Here is a 19,873-nt window from a genome sequence, read left to right on the forward strand (position 1 = left end):
GTACTTTAATAATCGGTGAGTCATTTTGAAAAATTTTGTTGCCCTTGATACCGCAGCCGATTTCGAGCAGGACCTCCGAGAAAAGCTGTCTGGCGGTGAAGAACATTTTTCTGCTTAAAATTATATCAAATAAAAAACTGTTAAAAATTATTTATTACTATCGATGAATACAAATAATTATTTAAGGACTAGTCAAAATTTAATTTTTTTTCAAAATGGCGGCTTTTCAAAAAAGTAGTAGTTTGTTGTCAAAAAAATTACACTTCATAGCGCCCAAAATTTGCAAAAATCTTATTACTTCGCTCATTAGCTGACAAATATATAATATCTTAAAAAGGTCGTGTGAAAAGTTCAAGCCGATCCGTCTAGCCGTTTCGTGTAATAATTACGAATTTCTTAAACTGATGGAAGTCATTGAACCACTTTACGGAATTCTGATTCGCCACAGGGGCGTAGGCAGAAGGGGGCAACCCCTAGGTTGAACCTCTACTAGAACCAAAAAATATTTAAATATTTCTATACAATATTTTAATTATTCCATTTTAGCGATGAATCGTTATCGACGATATTGCATAGTTACATGATACATGAGGGAAGGGAGAACTCGGGGAACGTTCGTACCGAGGCTTCAATTAAACTACGTGCGCGTGCTCGGAGTCAGTCGGGTTCGCTAAGGAGAATCGAAACAAGCTATATAGACTCGTGTGTACGTATGTCAAAATGCGTGTCTCGCATTGCAAATCTGCCTGCACTGGATGTCATTTTATAAGTACTTTTTGCATTAGCGAAAAATTTTATTCAGTTGAAAAGTAAATATAATTTTATGAATAATTGACGTAGTGCATTATATTAAACAATAAAACAATACGCGTTGCCAGCACTAACTATTTTTATCGTTCTCATGACTTTTTTAATGAAAAATTTGAACAGAAACCTCCTCCTGAAATTAATTTCTTCCTACGCCGCTGTGTACTGACGTCGTACTTTCTTAATTCGCTTTCAGTAAAGAAAAATTTTGAAAACTTCAATCCTTACGCTGTATTCCACTTTATTGCAAAACTTACAAAAGTTCGCTTAGACATACTTTCGTCATGAATCGGCGGAATCAACTTATCATGCTATTTTGTACTGACGCTGTCTTTTCGAGTTCGCCTCGAGTAAAGAAAATCTCAAAAATATCTTCATTGCAAAAGTTTGCAAGGCCCTTTTCCCAAATTAATTGGTGTCAACTTATCGAATGAGCGTATTTTCCTCGTCAAAACGATTTGTATCAAAATTTGCATAGTTCTAAATGCTATTTTTGCGCTTTCAAAGCACGTGCATGCAAGCTTGTTTGACAAACTTGCTAGCAAAGTTCCACAACATTAAACCCTTGAACGCTTGGCGCGTGCTTGCTATAAGTCTTTACAGCTTTTATGCAATAAAACTCCTTAATGATTAATCACTTTTTTTTTAATAAATTAACTGCAAAATATGCGAAAATACGCAGCACCCATTTCGGGCTCAATCGTGTTGACGAAGCTTGTGCATGCAATTAGCTGCGGTGTAAAAGGATTTGCATATGTCTGCATGCACTGTGCGTCCAGACCGTGAAAATTCGTTACAGTTCATTATGTCGTAAGATCATCGTATTCGCAACAACGTAATATAGACAATTCGCAGCAGCGATTGCCTTGCTGCAGTAGGCGTCACCCAATACCGTTGGCCGCTCAAAGGATTTGGCGCAGAATGATTTGTACGGAAACTGCAGGAAAGGATTCGCCTTTCGTTGCAACGCGATTTGTACACTGCCAAAATTCTACAACGAAGAGGCGGTAGCTAGCGTTTGACCTTACAAGCGTTAAGTCGTTGAACTTCTCCGAAGACTCATATATATACACACATACCTATGCTCTGCCGTTTGCCGAATATGCAAATAACTAAGCACTAAACGCTCAAGTTAATTGTTAGGACTCTGCAGTAGTTAAATAGAGCAAAGTAGGCGCGTGATCTTTGTGTTGCAAACAAAAGTAGAACAGAAAATACACTGAAGCGCATTATAGCGAGCGCATTGTTGCCAGGACCTTGACTAGGTAGCCGCGCGCTTGTATGTAGATCAAAAAATGAGAGCATACACACAAATGTCGTGTTATTGTAGTCGTGGAAAAAAGTCGATTGCGTATTAACTTAGATTGTTCAGCGCGCACTAAAGCGCGTTGCACGCTTATGGGTGTGTATTGTATATGCAAGTGCATATGAACAATGGCATTGCACATTAAATTTATATGTTTGAGGCGTAAAAATAGCTTGTATCTAATATTTGTAGCAGCAACAACACATGCCACACTATTCAAAAATCATACTTACATAATTATTGCAAGTTGCGCACAGTGCGCACTGTACGCTGAGTACGCAGTGTGTATTGTGTGAGTAAGTAAACAGTTTTCAAAACTAACTGCGCTTGATTAGAGTAAGTGCAATCATAATAACAACAAATTCGCTAAGATTTCGCGGAGTTTCAGCTCCATTTTGTGGGGAGAGCTTTGTGATGTTATGAAAAATTTAAGCTTTTTACAAGTTTAGACTGATTTCGAGCGTCTGCAGTATATCTTTGATAGATTTGTTATCTGTTATGGAATACACACAGAGAGACCCATTAGGCTCAGCCAGCTACTTTGCTATAGTTTCAGCACCAAAAGATTTTAAATATTATATGTTAAGCTTTTCTAAATAGTGTCCTTCATCTCGTTTTTTAAAAACGTCATAGAAAATCTATGGTGACTTGGAATCAGAATAGATTTGTTTACTGCTCTATGGTTTATATGAAATTTCATATGTTTTATTGATAGAAGTGCGGTTTAGATTGTTGGTAAAGCTTCTTCGTCGAACTATGTTGTCTATGTAGTCTATGTTGCACAAAACCTTTTAGTTTCTTCTTAAGAGAGTATTCTAGTAAATATATATAAAATAACATATTCTCTCTACTTTTAAAGTAATATTTCAAATAGTTTTTGAGTTACAGCTTTCCAAAGGGTAGCCACTCAGTTCAATCAGCTCTATGAATTTATCTGTAAAGAAATGCATGTACTTGACAATTTCATACTCTCAGTGTCATGCTCGTGAAAGCGTTATATTTCCATACTATCGCACAAGCTTTCATAAGTTTTTTAAGCTTTTTTTATATGTGCAGGTGAAAGCTTGGTTATTTGAAATGAAAGGCATAACTGCTAATCAACTAGACATTTTGCACTCAATATCTACTTTGGAAATGAAATTTATCCCAACGCACAAAAGCTCACCCTCCAAGCCTTTCTTGTTTTGATAAAGTTTACATTTTGAGCGAGGTTCTGTGAAGTAACTAGCTTAAAAATTGGCTTATCCAAATTTTACCAAAATTGCTTTGTTTCGTATCTCTAATGGTTTTAATATAAATATTGCAAAGCTTCAGTGAAAGCCAGACTTAGATTTGAGCAAATTTTAAAGATGATTTAATTGCTTAAGTGTTACAATTTTGAAAATTTTATCATAAAAAATATATTCAAAAAAAATTCAAAATTAGAAAGGTAGAAATTTTCAAAATTTTTTGTATTTCAAATTTTTAAAATTTCAACTAATTTTATGCATGCATTCATGTATAACATTGTTTAACGTATTTGTAATTTTTTGTTTAAAATAATTCCTTTATAGTTAGAGCTTTGCTCTTAAAAAATATTAAAAATTTCGGAATTGAAAAAGTTGAAATTTTGAAAATTTCAGTTAATTTTATGCATACATTCATGTATAACACTGTATAAATCTTTTGTAATTTTTTGGATGAAATAATTGCATAAGTGCTAGAATTTTGCAAATTTGCTCTTAACAAATATAAAAAATTTCGAAATTAAAAACGTTCATATTTTCAATAAAAAAAAAATTTTAACACTTATAATTAATTATTAAACAAAAAAATATATTTTTGAAAAGTTTAAAAATAAATATTAAATAAAAAAAAATTTTTTTTCAAATTTTTAAAAATTTTAAAATTAAATATTAAATAAAGAAAAAATTTTTTTTTTTAATTTTTAAAAATTTTGTTATTTTTATATATAACTACGTACTTTATCGACTTTTCAGTCTTAAAATTTAAATCCATTAAATTCGCGAAACGAGCATCTACGCCAACGTTGCATTATTTTTTCGGATTCTCGCAATGGCTTTAAGCAACTTCACAGCATCGCCCATTGCTGCTAATACTTACATTATATACTCGTTTAGTATATAATATATTGTGTATTTCCCTAATATAATATCAAATTCGAAGGGTTATTCATATTACTTTTTCGGGGTTGCAAAGTGTGTGAGAAAGTGTTTTGCCAAAGAATCGATACAAACGCCATACAAAGTACCGCTATTAAGGGTAGAAGGGTTCGCTACCACTACAACGACAATACAACAACAAAAAAATCGGAAACAGGTCATATACAAACGTCAACTGAGAGTGGAGAGCAGCTATTACAATTATTTCCTGTACATCAAATAGGCTTGCAATATTAAAGTACCGTTTGTTATGCTATGTTGGCATTGCATTTGCAAACAAAATTCATATGTTTGCTCATATTTTGAGCTAAGATTAAATATTATAAAATAGAGAGAGCGCATTACAACTACCTGCCGGCTTAGAGTAGGAAAGGCAATGATGCGCTGAGCGCGAGTGCAACTGGGATGGCGAATTGTCATTGTCACAAGTCATTGTCATTGTGATAATCGTTTCGGCGGCGGCTCAGACAAACAAACAAAATACCGAAAATGTGTAAGCGGTTGAATGGATGGATGTATGGACGGACGGACGGACAAACCGCCTAGAGCCAAACAAAAGGATAGGCGTATGAAGTGAACAGACAGGCAAAGAGGCAGTAGAGAGCGTCTATGGTTGGAGAGTGTCGTGTATAAAAGCCTTGCTGGACTGGGTGTGTAGTGTAGTTAGAAGCTGACAGCAGTAGGAATTAGACATATACAACGTGGATATTTAGTCAAAGTGTAGAACCGAAACAGTGTCAGTCATCACCAGTTTTAAAAGAAAACTTCAGTAAAGATTTTCGTACAAAAAGTGCCTATAGTATATATTGCAGTGTTATTAAGTGAAATCAGATAAAAATGATGATACAAGAGAAGCTCATGTCGGGACAGTTCCTATTTGATTTGAAAAATGGTAAGTAACAGTTTTGGACTCAAAAAAATACTGTAAAGTTTTTAAACAAATTGATATCTTGAAATAATTTTCATAAAAACGCAGCAACTAATTACAAACCTTACTCACAAACAGAACACAATAACTTGTTGCATTCAGCCACCGCACAGCACGCACGTCTCTCCGCACATCAGCCCTTCCTTACACACCACCAAAACTACAATCCCAGCCTGCCGCTCACACAACATGCGCTACACCAAACACACGCCGCTCTCCCAGCCGCCGCTATTGAGCAGCTCGAACTCTACTCCGCCTACGCTTACCAACAACAGGCACAGCTGATTGGCAGCGCCGCACAAGCGGAGTGCGTTAGCCGACACCAATCAGCAAGCGAAGTGCTTGATCTCTCACGACGCGATTCCGTTGAGACTGCATCGGTACGTAAAACACCTTCGCCTTATCATACAAATTCGAGTGTCGGTGCCGAATCGCCAGCGACATCACCAACACACAGCCAACAGCAGCAGCAGTTGTTGCAAACAAATTTGCTTTATAACGCCCAACAACAAATGGGACGGCTTGCGCCGCCGTTAGCATCCTTCTATCCAGCATTTTATTCCTCAATCGGTCTTGCCAAAGATACCACTGCAGCAACCACGCCACCACTGGCAGCAGCGGTGACACCACCGGCATCAAACGCATCGCTTTACACCGCACATACACAGACCTCACCAATCTCTAATAATTCGTTGGCTGTTGCGACCGCCGTTGCGGCTGCTGCCGCCGCTGCCAACACAACGCCTAATGGCATGCTACACAAGCTCAAAACAGAAGATGTGCACATGACGCCACTCTCGCCCAGCTCCAGTCATGATGGACGCAGCAAATCGCCCGCAATGCAAGCCGCCAACGTTGCCGCCAACAATCCAACTACGCCAAGCAGCAGCTCCGCATTAAACGCGCTAAAGTCGACGCGCCCCTTTAAGGCCTTCCCACGCGATCCGTTAGTTATAGCCGCCAATTTCGCCGCCACCGATGTGCTATTGGACAATCCACGCGTCGAACGCTATACGGAATACCGTAAGCGCGTACTGGAGCAAATACACAACAGCAATGGTGGCGCGCGCACAATCACCAACCCGAAGATGCGTCGCATGAATTCACGACGCAACAGCAACACCAGTAGCAATACGCCGGAGGGTGCCAGCAGCGAGGGCGAGGAACGTCATGGCGCTGGCGCAGATGAGTCTAGCGATTGTGACTCCTCGTACACCGGCGGTCATGCGGATAAAGTGAGTTCTTCAGCGCATGCCAACAATGGTGAGGAAAATAATAATAATGTAAATGGCACTGCCAATAGCAGCAGCTCGTCTGCTGGACAAGTAAAGGACGCGGCTTACTATGAGCGTCGTCGCAAAAATAATGCGGCGGCTAAGAAGTCGCGCGATCGTCGTCGCATAAAAGAGGATGAGATCGCCATACGCGCTGCCTACTTGGAACGTCAAAACATTGAACTGCTTTGCCAAATCGACGCGCTCAAAGCGCAGCTAGCCGCTTTCACATCGAAGGTTGTGAGCGCGTGAACGAGTTTTGCTCGGTCGTGTTGGGGGAAAAGGCAGGGAAGCAGGCAAAAGTAGCGTTCAACGTAGCCGCAAACTTAATCCAGTTTTTATTCGTTTATACAAGTAAATCCGCATTGAGGAGCTCCAAATTTATTGTAGAAGTCTGAATAGTGAAATGAGTACAAAAAGGTTTATATGTTGTGATTCTAAAATATACGAATTTTTAGACTAGTAATACAATTGTAAATATAATTGGTATTTTATAGATTAATTTTATTTTTGTAATTTAGAAAAAAATAAATTTTTATATGGAAAAGAACGCACTAATTGTTTTAAAACAAACTTCTTTATCGAGCCTCTACCCGATTCATTCATGATTCTTCTGATCTGCCGGCTTAAACAACGTCTTGTCTTGTCGTAGAAAGAACAGAAGTTGGACGTTATTAAATATACATATGCTGATTCCCCATTATCTTTTGTTGGGTTACCTAACGAGAAACCTCGCAAGGCTTGTAAAGCACTACGACCCGCGAATACCTCCATACTATGCAAAAATCGAACGAGACGCGAAATAACCCGATTTTCATGCTGGTTGCATGGTTACATTCTACTCCATTATCTTTTGTGGAGTTAGCTAACGCGAAAACTCGTAGGACTTGTGAAACCCTAGACACCTAGAAGTAGCATACCATACGTTACCATACTGTCCAAAAATTAAGTGGTATGTTAGATAACCTAATTTTCTTGCTGGCTGTAGCTAACTCATTTTTTCGTCAGACCCGTGGAATTAAAGTAGCTACTTACTTTATAGATTTACTAAGCCTACCTTTTTGTACAGCGCATGAAGACCTGTCACAAGGGAAAGTATTAAGAGGTCCATTAAATATTATACAACGTCGCCGCATCGCCGGATAAAAGCACAACTAAACTCTTTAGAAAACAGATTAATGAAAGGTGACTGGAGTTACTGTCGATCACTTGATAGTGACGATAATCATTTAACATAAATTTATTTTTTTGCTGATCTTCAATGCACGTAAAGCTTTGCAGTTATCGGCCTCTACAATAAACAGACGCAATTGAAGGAAATAAAAAAAAAATATGTAACCCTGGTAGAAAGTGACGGAGATTCTATAAAGTTTAGCTATGTCATGCTGTCTGTTCGTCTAAATATACACGAACCGAATGGCGGATATCGGAACACTGTAGCATATACATATGTATGTACAATATGTAGCTGCCATACAAACCGAATGATCTCATTTGGAACTTAGTTCCTCATATGGAAAACGTTTTTACTTTACTGGTTATCTTTACGAAATTCCGACTATTGTCCAAAGCAACAGCTTAATCTTCGAATATACTGTTCAGATCGAATCACTATAGCATATAGTTGCCATACAACCTAAACGATCAGACTCAAATCTTTGTATGGAAAACTTTTTTACTTCACGAGATATCTTTTGAAATTTAGCATGGATTATTTTCCACGGCAATGCTACAAACTCCGAATCGTATCGGATCCTTATAGCATATAGCTGCCATACAAATTGACCAATTAAAATCAAAATGAAGATTTTTTTATATAAGCCCTTTCATGCATAATAAATGCGCCTGTGAGGAATATTATAGTTTAGGTGCAGCCGAAATCAATGTGTTTCCTGGTATTAATCCCCTTTAACAAAACATGCTGTCACTGGAATTGGGAATAAAATAAATTTACAAAAAAAAAAAATTAAATAAAAATGCAATAGTTTTATGATTGTTTTATGTTTTTTACATTTTTAAGTTTTTTTATTTTTTTTTTCTCAATTTATTTAATCACTAAATTACGCTTAACTTTATACTTACTTCTTTCAAACATTTTCTTTTAATTTAATTATTATTATTTTCACATACACAATTACTAATTTTCAGTTTTTTGTAGTTTTAGTATTTATAGCAACACTTTAAATTTAACTTATAAATCTATAGTTAGTTTTTCTTTCGCTAGCGACTATGTGCTTCATACAATTGTAAACAATTGTGTAAATAAAAGAAAGAGAATTATATATATAAAATATAATGATTTCTTTAATTTTTTCAAATAATCAATTAAAGTGTACAAATTACACACATAAAAGCGCACAGTGTGACATTTTGTAATTTCGGGCGCACATTTTTTATGAAAACTTACAAATTTTTTATTCGAACTTTCAATTTTTTTTATTAGAATTTTTAATTTTTTTATTAAAATTTTCAAAATTTTTTATAGTTTTATTAACCATTGCAACATTTATCAATTCGTACTCAGTTTTTACTTACTATCCCTAGCGCAATTAATTCTTTTCATATATAGTTCATTTTTAATGTTTCTTATTTACCGCTATTTTTCGTCTCGTATTGTTTAACTTATTTTTTATTTCTAATTAAATATTCAAATTTCAGTACTATTTATTTTTCAATGATTTGAATACGCTTTGGATCACTCTGCTTCTAAAATCTAATTTTTAATATGAGAAAAAAATATTTATACAATAACAAGAATACAACAAATATCTATAGTATGTGGTGTGTGGTAAATAACTTGTTTTATCAGTAATTTTTCGTTCATTTGTTTCACTGTTTCTTAGAGTGTTCAGTTTTTGCTTGTATTGCTGAGCAAAAGCCTCCTAATTTTGCTATTCGGGGAACAATGTGTGTTTAGTTAAACGGTGTTCGACGTATTTAGTTGATAATAATATTTAAAAAATTTGTATTTAAAAAAAATTAAAAAAAATAAATAAAAATTTTAAATTAAAGAAAAATTTGAAAAACAAAAAATTAAACAAACAAATTTTTTTGAATAAAAAAATATTTAAAATTCTTAAAATTAAAGAAAAAATTAAAACTCATTAAACAAAAAATAAATTAAAACTCATTAAACAAAAAAATAAAAATAAAAATTCAAGAAAAAACTAAAACTCACTAAACAAAAAAATAAAAAATTTTAAAACTTAATAAATTTAAAAAAAATAGTTAATATTTAAATTATTTATAAAACTGTAATAAAAGTAAAATATATAAGTGGGCTGGTATTAAATAATATTGAAATTGAAATAAAATAAATTAAAAACTTAAAGTTTATTCAAACAAAATTTAATAAAATTGTATATAAATATTTGAATTAAATAAATTATAAATGTACATAAATAATAACAATGTCAATAAAAAATTGATAACCTATGCTACGCTAATACAAATTAAAAAAAGTATACTTTCATTACTTGCTTTTTTTTACGCTATAGAGCTTCGAAAGTAGGTTTGAAAACTGTCGTGCTAGAAAAATTAAATTTCATTAGGATTATACAATTTACTATGTATGTACATATGTAAGTATGTATATCAAGTTAGTTAAAACTATATAATATTTTTACACTAGAATCTAGTTTATTTGTATTTCCTGTTGGACGCTGTAGAAAAAAGGCTTGTGTATAAATATATACAAACAACAAATCGCTCACATGATGCACATATTTACTTATGTAACTGCTCTTTATTATCTTTTTGTTTTTCTTAAGTCTGTTTAGAATCATAAATAAAAGTTTAGTGTTTACACCAGTTATTATTTTTTTTTTTGAAATATATATGTATCAATTTTTATTTAATCGTAATAATAATTTTTTACACAATAATATATAAAGTTTTATAATAAAACTAGTTTACTACTACTACTAGCATACATTTACACTGTTGATATTTGCATGCTTTTAGATTTTTGTAAATTTTATTTTTTTACATTGATACATTTTAGGTTTTTATTTATAATGAATTCCTCTCCTGCGCTCACATACACAATGAAGAAAGTTGTTTGCAGTTTTCATTTTTTATTTATTTATTGATTTTTATGTACAAGGCTTTCATTAAATTACTATTGTGTGTTTTGTCTTAAATATTACAGCAAATTATGCCATTTTTCAATTAAAATTTTAAACAAAATTGCAACAGTTGCATGTTGGTGTGCTTGGTTGTGGTGTAGTTGGCTATCACCTAACGCGGTACCTGTTTTTTTTTCACGACATATTTTTTTTAATTTTTAATATTTTTTTTTAAATAACAGTATAAATAAAACATTAAATTTATACGAATGCTTAAACAAAGAAAAAAAAATTGAAATTCATAAAAAATGGTGACAAAAAGTAAAAAAAAATAAATAAAAAAAATTTTAATTAAAAAACAACATAATTTTTAATTAAAAAAAATACAAAAAACTTTTAATCAAAAGAAAAAAATGTTAACTAATAAAATAATAAATAAAATTTTAGTTAAAATAAAAGTTAATAAAAAGAAAAATTTAATTAATATTTTATTAAAACAAAAACTTTAAACTAAAAAAAAATTTTAAACTCAAACAATTTAAAATTTAAGTAACATTAATTTAAACATTAAAATTTTAACTTTCTTAATAATATTTTCAATACATTTTCTCTTGATAGACCTCATGTAAAAAATATGTACATATATTTTCTGCGTTGAAGTAATAAATATAAAAAGACATATGTAGAATATTAAATTCTTTTTTAAAACATATGCGTACATAAGAAATCGAAACTTTCGTTTCCAGCAAAATAAATAAAAATAATAATTTAAATAAAAATAATAAATAAAAAAATTTAAAATAAAAATAATTAATAAAATATAATAAAAAAAATGTTTAAAATTAAAATTAAATTAAATTAAAATAAAAAAGTCAATACAAATTAAAATTTAATTGAAATTGATTCAAACATCAAAAATTTCATTTATTAATAAAATCATTAGAATATTTTCTCTCATTATAGCGCACGTAAAAAATATTTATTTGTTTGCTCTATAGTAATAAAAATAAAAAAAGTCGGAGATATTGGGTTTCAAAAGCATATGCGTATATAAAAAATCGAAATTTTCGTTTCTAAAATACTAACACGTCTAAAAGTAATAAACATAAAAAATTTAAAAAAAAAATAAAATTAACAAAATGAATATCACTTTATGATTTCTAATAGCGCTTTATGATTTGAAAGATAGCAGTTAAAAAAAATAAAAATTCAAGGTTTCTGGTCAAAATTTCAGAATATACGCAAAAGTCAAACTTAAAAAATGAAAACTAATTCAATACCGGCCGTTTATTTGTACTGTTCCACAAGCACAACAATAAAAAAATATTAAAGCGTGACAGCAAAATTTTTTAAATTCGTTTTTAAATATTTTGTAATTTTCGTTTTAATATTTCGAGTTTTTTTAGTATTTAATTTTTTTTTTAATTTTAATTTTTCTTTTAATTTTCAATTTTTGTTTTAATTTTAATCTTTTTTATTTTTTTTAATAATTTAAATTTTTAATTTTTAATATTTAAAATTTTCTTCTTTTTCTATCTTTGAACACCCCTGCGTTGACACTGTGTTTGACATTTTATTAACAGCCTTTGAAATAAAATACAAAAACCAACAAAATTTTTTTAAAAAACAAACAAAATTACAAAAAAAAACAAACATTAAAATTAATAATATAACATTTTTTAAATAAAAAAAATTAAAATTAAAAAATTTTTACAATAAAAAAAATTGAAATTAAAAAAAAATTTTAATAAAAAAATATTTAAATAAAAATTATAAAAAGAAAACATTTTAAAAAAAATTAAGAGAAAAAATTAAAAAAAATTAAAAAAAAATTAAAAAAAACTAAAAAAAAAATAAATAAAAACAAATAAAAAAATTCAATTTAGTAAAAATAAATATAAATAATATAAAAACCAATAAAATAATTTTATTAAATTTTATAAATTAAAATAAACACAGAAACTCAACGGCACACGCGTGCTTCACTTACAATCCTCACAAAGCACCAACATGCACACGCAAACACTTACCCTTGTGCTGAAAACTAAAGTATACTCTGTTGTTTGCTAATTTTATTTAAATTCAGCCAACTTTTGGTACTTTTGGTTTTCATTCCACTTAAAAGTACACATGATTGCTATTTTTTGTATTTATTTTTATTTATATATTAAATACTAAAAACTAAATAAATGGTATTTTAATATTATTTTTTCTCTCATGTATTTTCATTATTTACTTTTACATAATTTTGCTTGTATGCAGCACACTGCAACAAATTGTTTATTTATATGCATATATGTATAGGTTTTATCAACGTTACAATTATCTTTTAATTTTCATAATTTAAATTATTTTTATTTTTATTTTTCTTTTATATTATAATGAAGTGTTAGGTATTCAGTTTTGTTTTAGTAAAAGGAAAGAATAGCCTTTATGCTAATTTTTGTAGTGTTTACGTTTATTAACATTATTGTTATTGTGTTTCATTTATTTATTTATTTAATTTTAATTTTAATTTGTTTTGTATATATGCATATAGTTATTTATTGATTTACATATATTTAAGTGTATATATGATTTTAATTGTTTGCAATTATACAGTTTGCAAGCCATTAAAATTATATTTAATTATATATATAAAATGTGTGTGTGCGCGCACGTGATCCGCATGTGTGTTTAGCGCTGCTAGGCTAACTATTGTTTATTTATACAACGTTTGCGCTTGCAAGTCATACAGACAAATTGCATGAAATGCACAGTAATGAATGTTTTGCTTGATTTTTTCTTCTGATTGCCTACGCTCACACTAAAACCACAGCACGACTCTTATAACATATACATACATATATATATATATATATATTATATGTAAACATATAAACGTATGTGTGTGTGTGCAAGGGGTGTGTACGTGTATTTGTTAAAAAAATGCTGCTATTATTTTATTTTATTTTTCTATAAAACTATATAATATATATAATATTTTTTTTTTTTTTGTGTGTGTTCTCGTTTCATATCAACATTACAACTGTTTGCTATTCATTTTATTAACATTTTTTATTATCGTTTTTGTTATTATTTATTAATTTATTAGCAGCAACAGCTAAGTTCGCGCGTTTCCGTTTTGCTGCTTGCTCTAAGCCAACAAATACCCTTATACCCTTTATCTGTGCTCCGCTTGTAGGCCTTCTGCCTCTCTTCAATTGCTTAGTAAATTAACGGTAAGAAGCCGAACTGCTGCTGCTCATTCACTCATTCAACGCTTGCTGAATCTCCTTCCTCTGCTCGTGTTTTCTGCGCTTTCTAAACGTCGTCCCGTTATTTTGCTTTCACTTACATACTACTAAAATTTAATTATATTTTTTAATGCATTTTTTGCTGTCCTCTTGACTGCTTAGTGCGTTTAGCCAAATAAATATCCAACATGAATGCTTTCCTTTTAGCTTTCTTACATAATTTGGATGCATTGTAGTGTATTCTACACTTGAAACGCTTCAATCGAAGTTGTCATTGAATCTTCAATGTTTGGTAATGGTGCGTTGAAGCAATTTTCAATATATCTAACTCCAATTTGTTATAGTTCTTTTTATTGTTGTTTAGACACAATTTGCGCTGGCTTTCATACACTCGCACTATTTATTTATATTATGTATCTATATGTATTGATCACAAACCTGCATTATATTAGGCTAGCACTAACTGTTTGTAGTATTGGGTATTCAATGGAGTTTACTACTCTACAACACTGCTGGGATTTTGTATTTATTAAAGCGATTCTTCGAAGGCCGCCATTAGATCACTTTGCATATTCATATCGATTTGACCGGCCATCTAGAAAGAAATTAGAAGTTTTTTTACTTAGCATGACTTTGAACAAAACTTTCTAACTAATCACTGTTTCATATTTTAAATATTTCAAAATTAAATTTTTAAACAGTATACGGCTTAAAGATATACTAACTTTTAGGCGCATATTCCATGTGCTTGCTATAAAATATATAACAAGGCGCCCATTTGGATTTATTAAATTCACTTACCGCTTCACGTCGTCGTCGCTCCTGCTCGAGCCGTCGCAATTCTGCACGTCTTGCTGCGGCCCGGTCTTGTGGCGATTGTTGTGCGGCACCGGCCGGTGAGCCGCTGCCCTGCGGAGACGCTTTGATATCGTCTACGCGTGAATTCTGCACCTGTGTGACGTCGTGCACACTTTTTCTGATCGTAATGGAGAAAAAAATAAAGTAAATACGATTTCCCCGCATGATATTTACTGCATTCGCTTACCTCCCGCTTTCCATGTTGACATCAGCTGCCGTCGAATGCATATGTCCGCCGCCGCTGCTGTTGACCGCATGCCCATGACCGTGGCCGACGTGTCCATGTGAATGCCCGTGCGCATGCGCTGACTGTGACAATGATGCTGCCGTTGCTGATGTGTGGTGACCAGCGCCACCGCTGCCACCACCCGCACTACTAACACTGCCCACTCCACCGGCACTGCCACCAACGCCGACACCACTGCCAATGACGTTGGCACCGGCACCGCCAACTGCACTATTACCGTTACCCGTTACACCACCACCCACACCAATTGCGCCCAACGGTTGTTTGTGATGCTGTTTACGCTGTTGCTCCTTCTCGGCCGCCTCCTTCTGTCGTTTCTGCTCCTTCTCGGCGGCTTCCAACAACTTCAGGCGATCGGCTTTCTCTTTGGCTTTATTGCGAAATTGTTGGAATGAATCCATGGCGGGTTTAGGCTTGTTTGAAGTCGGTGTATTTTGTGGCGAACTGGCCGATGCCAGTGACGACCACGAACTGGCATTTTTAAGGTTTTGTTCGTGCGCCGATTTAAAAGCTTGCGCGAAATTCGCTTGATTCGAGCCCAAACTGCTGCCCAGACTTGCGGCTGTTGGTATCTTCAGATCGGATGGCGATTGTTGTGGCGGTGCCACTTGCTGCACCTGTTGTAGCGGTTTCTTCTCAGGTGGACTAGGCATCATTGATTCGATGGGCTTGGGCGTGATCAGTAACTTATTGGGCTGAAGCGGCGGTTGAGATTGCAATAATTGCTGTGCCACTTGATGATCGCCCAAACCGAGCGCATTGGCGGCATCTTTCTTACCACCAGTCAGCGACAAGGTGCCAGGAATACCCGGTGCGCCACCGCCCATCATCATGGCGGCAAGAAATTCGTTGTGACTACCACCCATGGATGGCAATTGTTCGAAAATTGAACCAGTGCCGGCGCCACCGGCATGAGACAAGCCCAAACCAGCCAACGCCAGACTATCTAGCGCACGATCAGCAGCGCTGTTGTAGCCGTTATTGTGCGGGTGTTGCTGCTGTTGTTGATGATGCTGTTGCTGCGAATGCGCCATGGCCTGTTGAAAATGTTGCGCGGCCACCGCTGCGGCCATTGTGCTAATCCGATTGTTGAGACCCTCGCCGAGCTGCATCAACGGAAAATGATTGCCATTCATGCCAGAAACGTTTTCGGCGGCGTTTTTCGACAATAACTCCGACATTAGTTCCATATGATGATGATTGCCGGCATGCGCATGTTGCGCAGCTGCCTGCTGCTGTTGTTGCTGCTGCGACTGCTGTAAAGCGCCGAAAGCTTGCTGCGCCGATGCATTTTGCCCATGACTACCATGTGTGAGTTGTTGCGGCTGCTGTTGTTGCTGCTGTTGTTGTTGCATCAAATGGGCATTCATTAGGAAGTTATCCGCGACGCTTTTGGCCGATCCTGCCGTTAATAACGGCTGCTCTAACGATGCTAGCGACTGTTCAACGGGATCATCAAATTGTGGAATTTGTTTGAGACCAGCAGTCAATAAGGACGATGCCACAGAGGAGGGCACCGACGCTGGCGCAACAGACGAGGGCGCGGTGACGACAGCAGCAGATGGCAGTAGAGTATTTGACACACTTGTGGGTAGTGTGCCAATACCCAAACCGCCAAGGCCGGCTGCATCAGCGACATCCATCGGTGTCGGCGGTGGCAGTTTGTGTAAATTGCTGGCAACACGTATACCGCCAATATTTGTGGTAGTTGTGTTGTTGTTGTTGTTGTTATTATTATTATTGCCACCAGTGTTGTTGCCGCTGTTAGTTTGTGATGTAGTAAGTAGGGAGCCAGTCAGCGACGCTGCGCTTGCAGATGAGGCGAGTAGTGCGGCGGCAGCGCTCGATATCGTTGGCATTGTCAAATCATTGGGACCATTACTGCCCGCTGCACCGCTGTTGGCAATGCTACTGTTACTTATTGTGGTTGCAGCTGTAGTGCCAGGCGCTGAGGCTGCAGTGTTGCCGCCGCCAATTGTTGCTGCGCCGCTCATGACATTTAGAGCACTACCAGCACCGCTACCAACCGATGTCGGTATTAGTGATGTTTTACTGCTGTTATTGTTGTTAAGTAGGGCAACAGCAGACATGGTTGGATCCGTCGCAGCACCTGCAAGCGTCGTTGCTGCTGTCGAGGGAGCAACACTCACTGTACCATGGATAATGGATAATGGAAGAAATCAGACGATACGAGAGGTTGCCAAGCACAATGATGAAGTAGACATGACAGAATAGGAGAAGGAATAAGATGATTTTTAGTGACAATACTTATAAAGTTGCAATGCAAAGCATAAAGAAAGAATCATAAAAAACGTTCAACTAATTTTTACAACCGATAAAATTAAAAAAGTCGATAAAAAGTCCATTATAAATGAAAATAAAAAATAAAAAAAACGTTAAACACAGTCGCACCGAAGCTATAATACCCTTCTCAAATACAAAATATACCATACAAGAACTTGATTTAAATGAAATGGACAATATTCCATGCCAAACTTCGTGAAGATATCTCGTCAAATATAAAAGTTTTCCATACAAGGTCATGATTTTGATCGTTCAGTTTGTATAGCAGCTATATGCTGTAATGGTCCGATATCGACGGTGCCGACTAATGAACAGCGGGAACAATGGGGAGAAAAGAACGTGTGCAAAGTTTCAGATCGATATCTCAAAAACTGAGGGACTAGTTCGCGTATACACAGAAAGACGGATAAGACACAGCTCGTCACGCTGATCATTTATATATACATATATATTTTAAGGGTCTCTGACATTTCTTTTTGGTTGTTACAAACTTCGTGGCAAACCTATACAGCATATACCCTGTTCAGGGTATAAGAAATATTTTATATATCATTGGAGTGATTTGTCTTATTAGATCGATAAAAGAATTGATTGCAAGATTTGCTATTAACCGTTATCTAAAAAATCCTATAGTTGACACGATTAATTGGAATATTACAATGTATTTTTTTCGACACTTTTTTCAATTTTTATCGATAAGTTAAACGGAAAACTGTAATCGCTATAATCTAAGAATAGTTGCTGAGTTTCGGAATTTGAAAAGTTATCGTTTTTTATGAAATATTATCGTTTGTTTTTCACAAAATCGATACGTTTAGCCCAAATCTACAAGTGTTATTTATTATACGCTCAATTTCTTCTACAAACCCTTAGTTGTGCTTACTTTGTGTTCCACTGACGGTAACTGCGTTCAGCTGTGATGTGGGAACGGTCGTTGGCGGCGCTAAACTACTCGTACTTTGTGTTGTTGCCCCCGTAGCTGGCACACCGGCCATTGTCGTTTGTAGATGCAGCAATTGTTGCGTTGCATTTGCCGCTTGCTGCGTTGCGGCTATTGTGGACGTAATTGAGGTTGAAACTGCTGCAGGATTACCGCCAATGCTACCAACAGTTGTAGCTGTAGTCAGGCCAACACTGGTGGGTGCTATAGTTGAATTATTTACCTGGGCAATGGCGGGGAGGAATATACAGATACATACACATTAAACAATGAGGTGAAAAGTTTTCGTTGACAGATGATTTGACAATGAAAGCTTTAAGGTAAAAAGGTTGACACACCAGGTCACACTCGTCAACACAGACACGCGCAGGGGTCGAAGTGGAGGTGCATTTTAGTTAGACCCACTAATGATCTTTTTTCAGTTGTTGTTGTATATCGGTGTTGTGTGTGTGTATGTTGTGATTTAGTTTGGACTAATCTATAAATATTTTTGTCTGGTACTTACATTATTGCTACCACTTGAATCACGGGGTTTCTTCTTTCTCGGTGGACGACTATCAATATCACCTGTACGCAATTGACAAAAAAAAACATATTTTTTGAGTTTAAATTGTTTACCCAAACGTATAAACGATGCAGTTATACTCGATTTTATTTCAAATATTATTTTTTGAGCGCCACACTATAAGTGAAAAAATCGTGGGATGCAATTTTCTTATTTCGAGGACCGTAAGACCCTAAAGCTGTATATAAATAATGTATTGGATATTTTTACCGTAATACACTAAATCGCCTCAGTCAAGGAATTAAATAAATGAATCAATGCATCGATAACTTTAAAACGATAACCAAAACCATCGATAAGATAATCAATACTATTGATAAAATAATCAAAAATATCGATAACATGAAACGATAATTAAAATATCGTTAACATAAAACGATAAACCAAAATATCGATTCCGAAATAGTAAAATGAGCAAAAAAAAAATCTTATAAATAATTATACATTTGTATTATATGAAATTAATAACACGGATTATTGTTAAACAAAGAAAAGCAGTCGATTAAACAAATAAATTTTGTTTGAAAAATAACATATAACAAGTTTATATATAATTATCAAGAAATAAATCTGTTTTGGAAAGCTAAGATTTTTCACTTGATAAATAATTAATCTTGACAGATAATCGATTTTTAAAATTAATTCGATTACACAAAAAATATCGATAGCAACAATATATTAATATCTAAAATAATCGAAAATGTTTAAAATGATCGATTTATACCAAAAAACAAAACACGCGATTGCAAAAATAATATTTTTAAGTTATTGTTTCATTTTTTTTCTTTATAATGCACTTTAAAAATGTATAAGTAGACGAATATTAAAAATCGACTTTCGAAATTAATGATTAGCATTTTCCAATTGCCTAGGTGACTAACTAATATATTAAAAGTGATCACTGCTAGGAAGCAATTGATGAAAAAAATTATCGACTTAAGACGTAATGGATAAATATATAACTATTTCAAATCTAAAAAAAATTATCGACTTAAGACGTAATCGAAAAATATATAACCATTTCAAATCTAAAAAAATATCGATTTTAGACGTAATCGATAAATATTGAACTATTTCAAATCAACCAAGCATTTTGTTAACGTCTCCCCAACCACAAACACGATTTTCAATATATCCAACCTAACTTGCAGCCGCAGTAGTGAAAAGAGAGCGAGCTTT

General features: G+C 34.0%; 2 protein-coding genes across 11 annotated transcripts in view; one reads left to right on the forward strand and one right to left on the reverse strand.

The window, feature by feature from the left end:
- Positions 1 to 4,887: 4,887 nt before the first annotated feature.
- Positions 4,888 to 7,007, forward strand: gt (transcription factor giant). The gene is made up of 2 exons (XM_014238549.3): positions 4,888 to 5,167; positions 5,282 to 7,007. Exons 1-2 carry the CDS (start codon positions 5,113 to 5,115, stop codon positions 6,727 to 6,729), a joined length of 1,503 nt encoding a protein of 500 aa, XP_014094024.2. The 5' UTR covers positions 4,888 to 5,112; the 3' UTR covers positions 6,730 to 7,007.
- A 5,591-nt stretch (positions 7,008 to 12,598) lies between these two features.
- Positions 12,599 to 19,873, reverse strand: part of fs(1)h (female sterile (1) homeotic) — a 30,229-nt gene continuing 22,954 nt past the window's right edge. For all 10 annotated transcript variants that reach the window (XM_070109972.1, XM_070109970.1, XM_036359380.2 and 7 more), the window contains 5 exons: positions 18,635 to 18,696; positions 18,073 to 18,352; positions 14,826 to 17,034; positions 14,582 to 14,756; positions 12,599 to 14,375 (listed from right to left, as the gene is read on the reverse strand). In XM_070109972.1, coding sequence (XP_069966073.1) covers positions 14,310 to 14,375; positions 14,582 to 14,756; positions 14,826 to 17,034; positions 18,073 to 18,352; positions 18,635 to 18,696 — 2,792 coding nt within the window. In that variant the 3' untranslated portion in view covers positions 12,599 to 14,309. The remainder of the gene's footprint in view (positions 14,376 to 14,581; positions 14,757 to 14,825; positions 17,035 to 18,072; positions 18,353 to 18,634; positions 18,697 to 19,873) is intronic.

This window comes from Bactrocera oleae, chromosome 5 (genome assembly GCF_042242935.1).
Source record: "Bactrocera oleae isolate idBacOlea1 chromosome 5, idBacOlea1, whole genome shotgun sequence".
Classification (NCBI taxonomy): Eukaryota; Metazoa; Arthropoda; class Insecta; order Diptera; family Tephritidae; genus Bactrocera; species Bactrocera oleae.

Excerpts from the sequence above, each read along its gene's own strand:
- gt (XM_014238549.3), top strand. The coding sequence starts at position 5,113 with ATGATGATACAAGAGAAGCTCATGTCGGGACAGTTCCTATTTGATTTG. Across the intron at positions 5,168-5,281 it reads CCTATTTGATTTGAAAAATG|AACACAATAACTTGTTGCAT; the intron begins GTAAGTAACAGT and ends ACTCACAAACAG.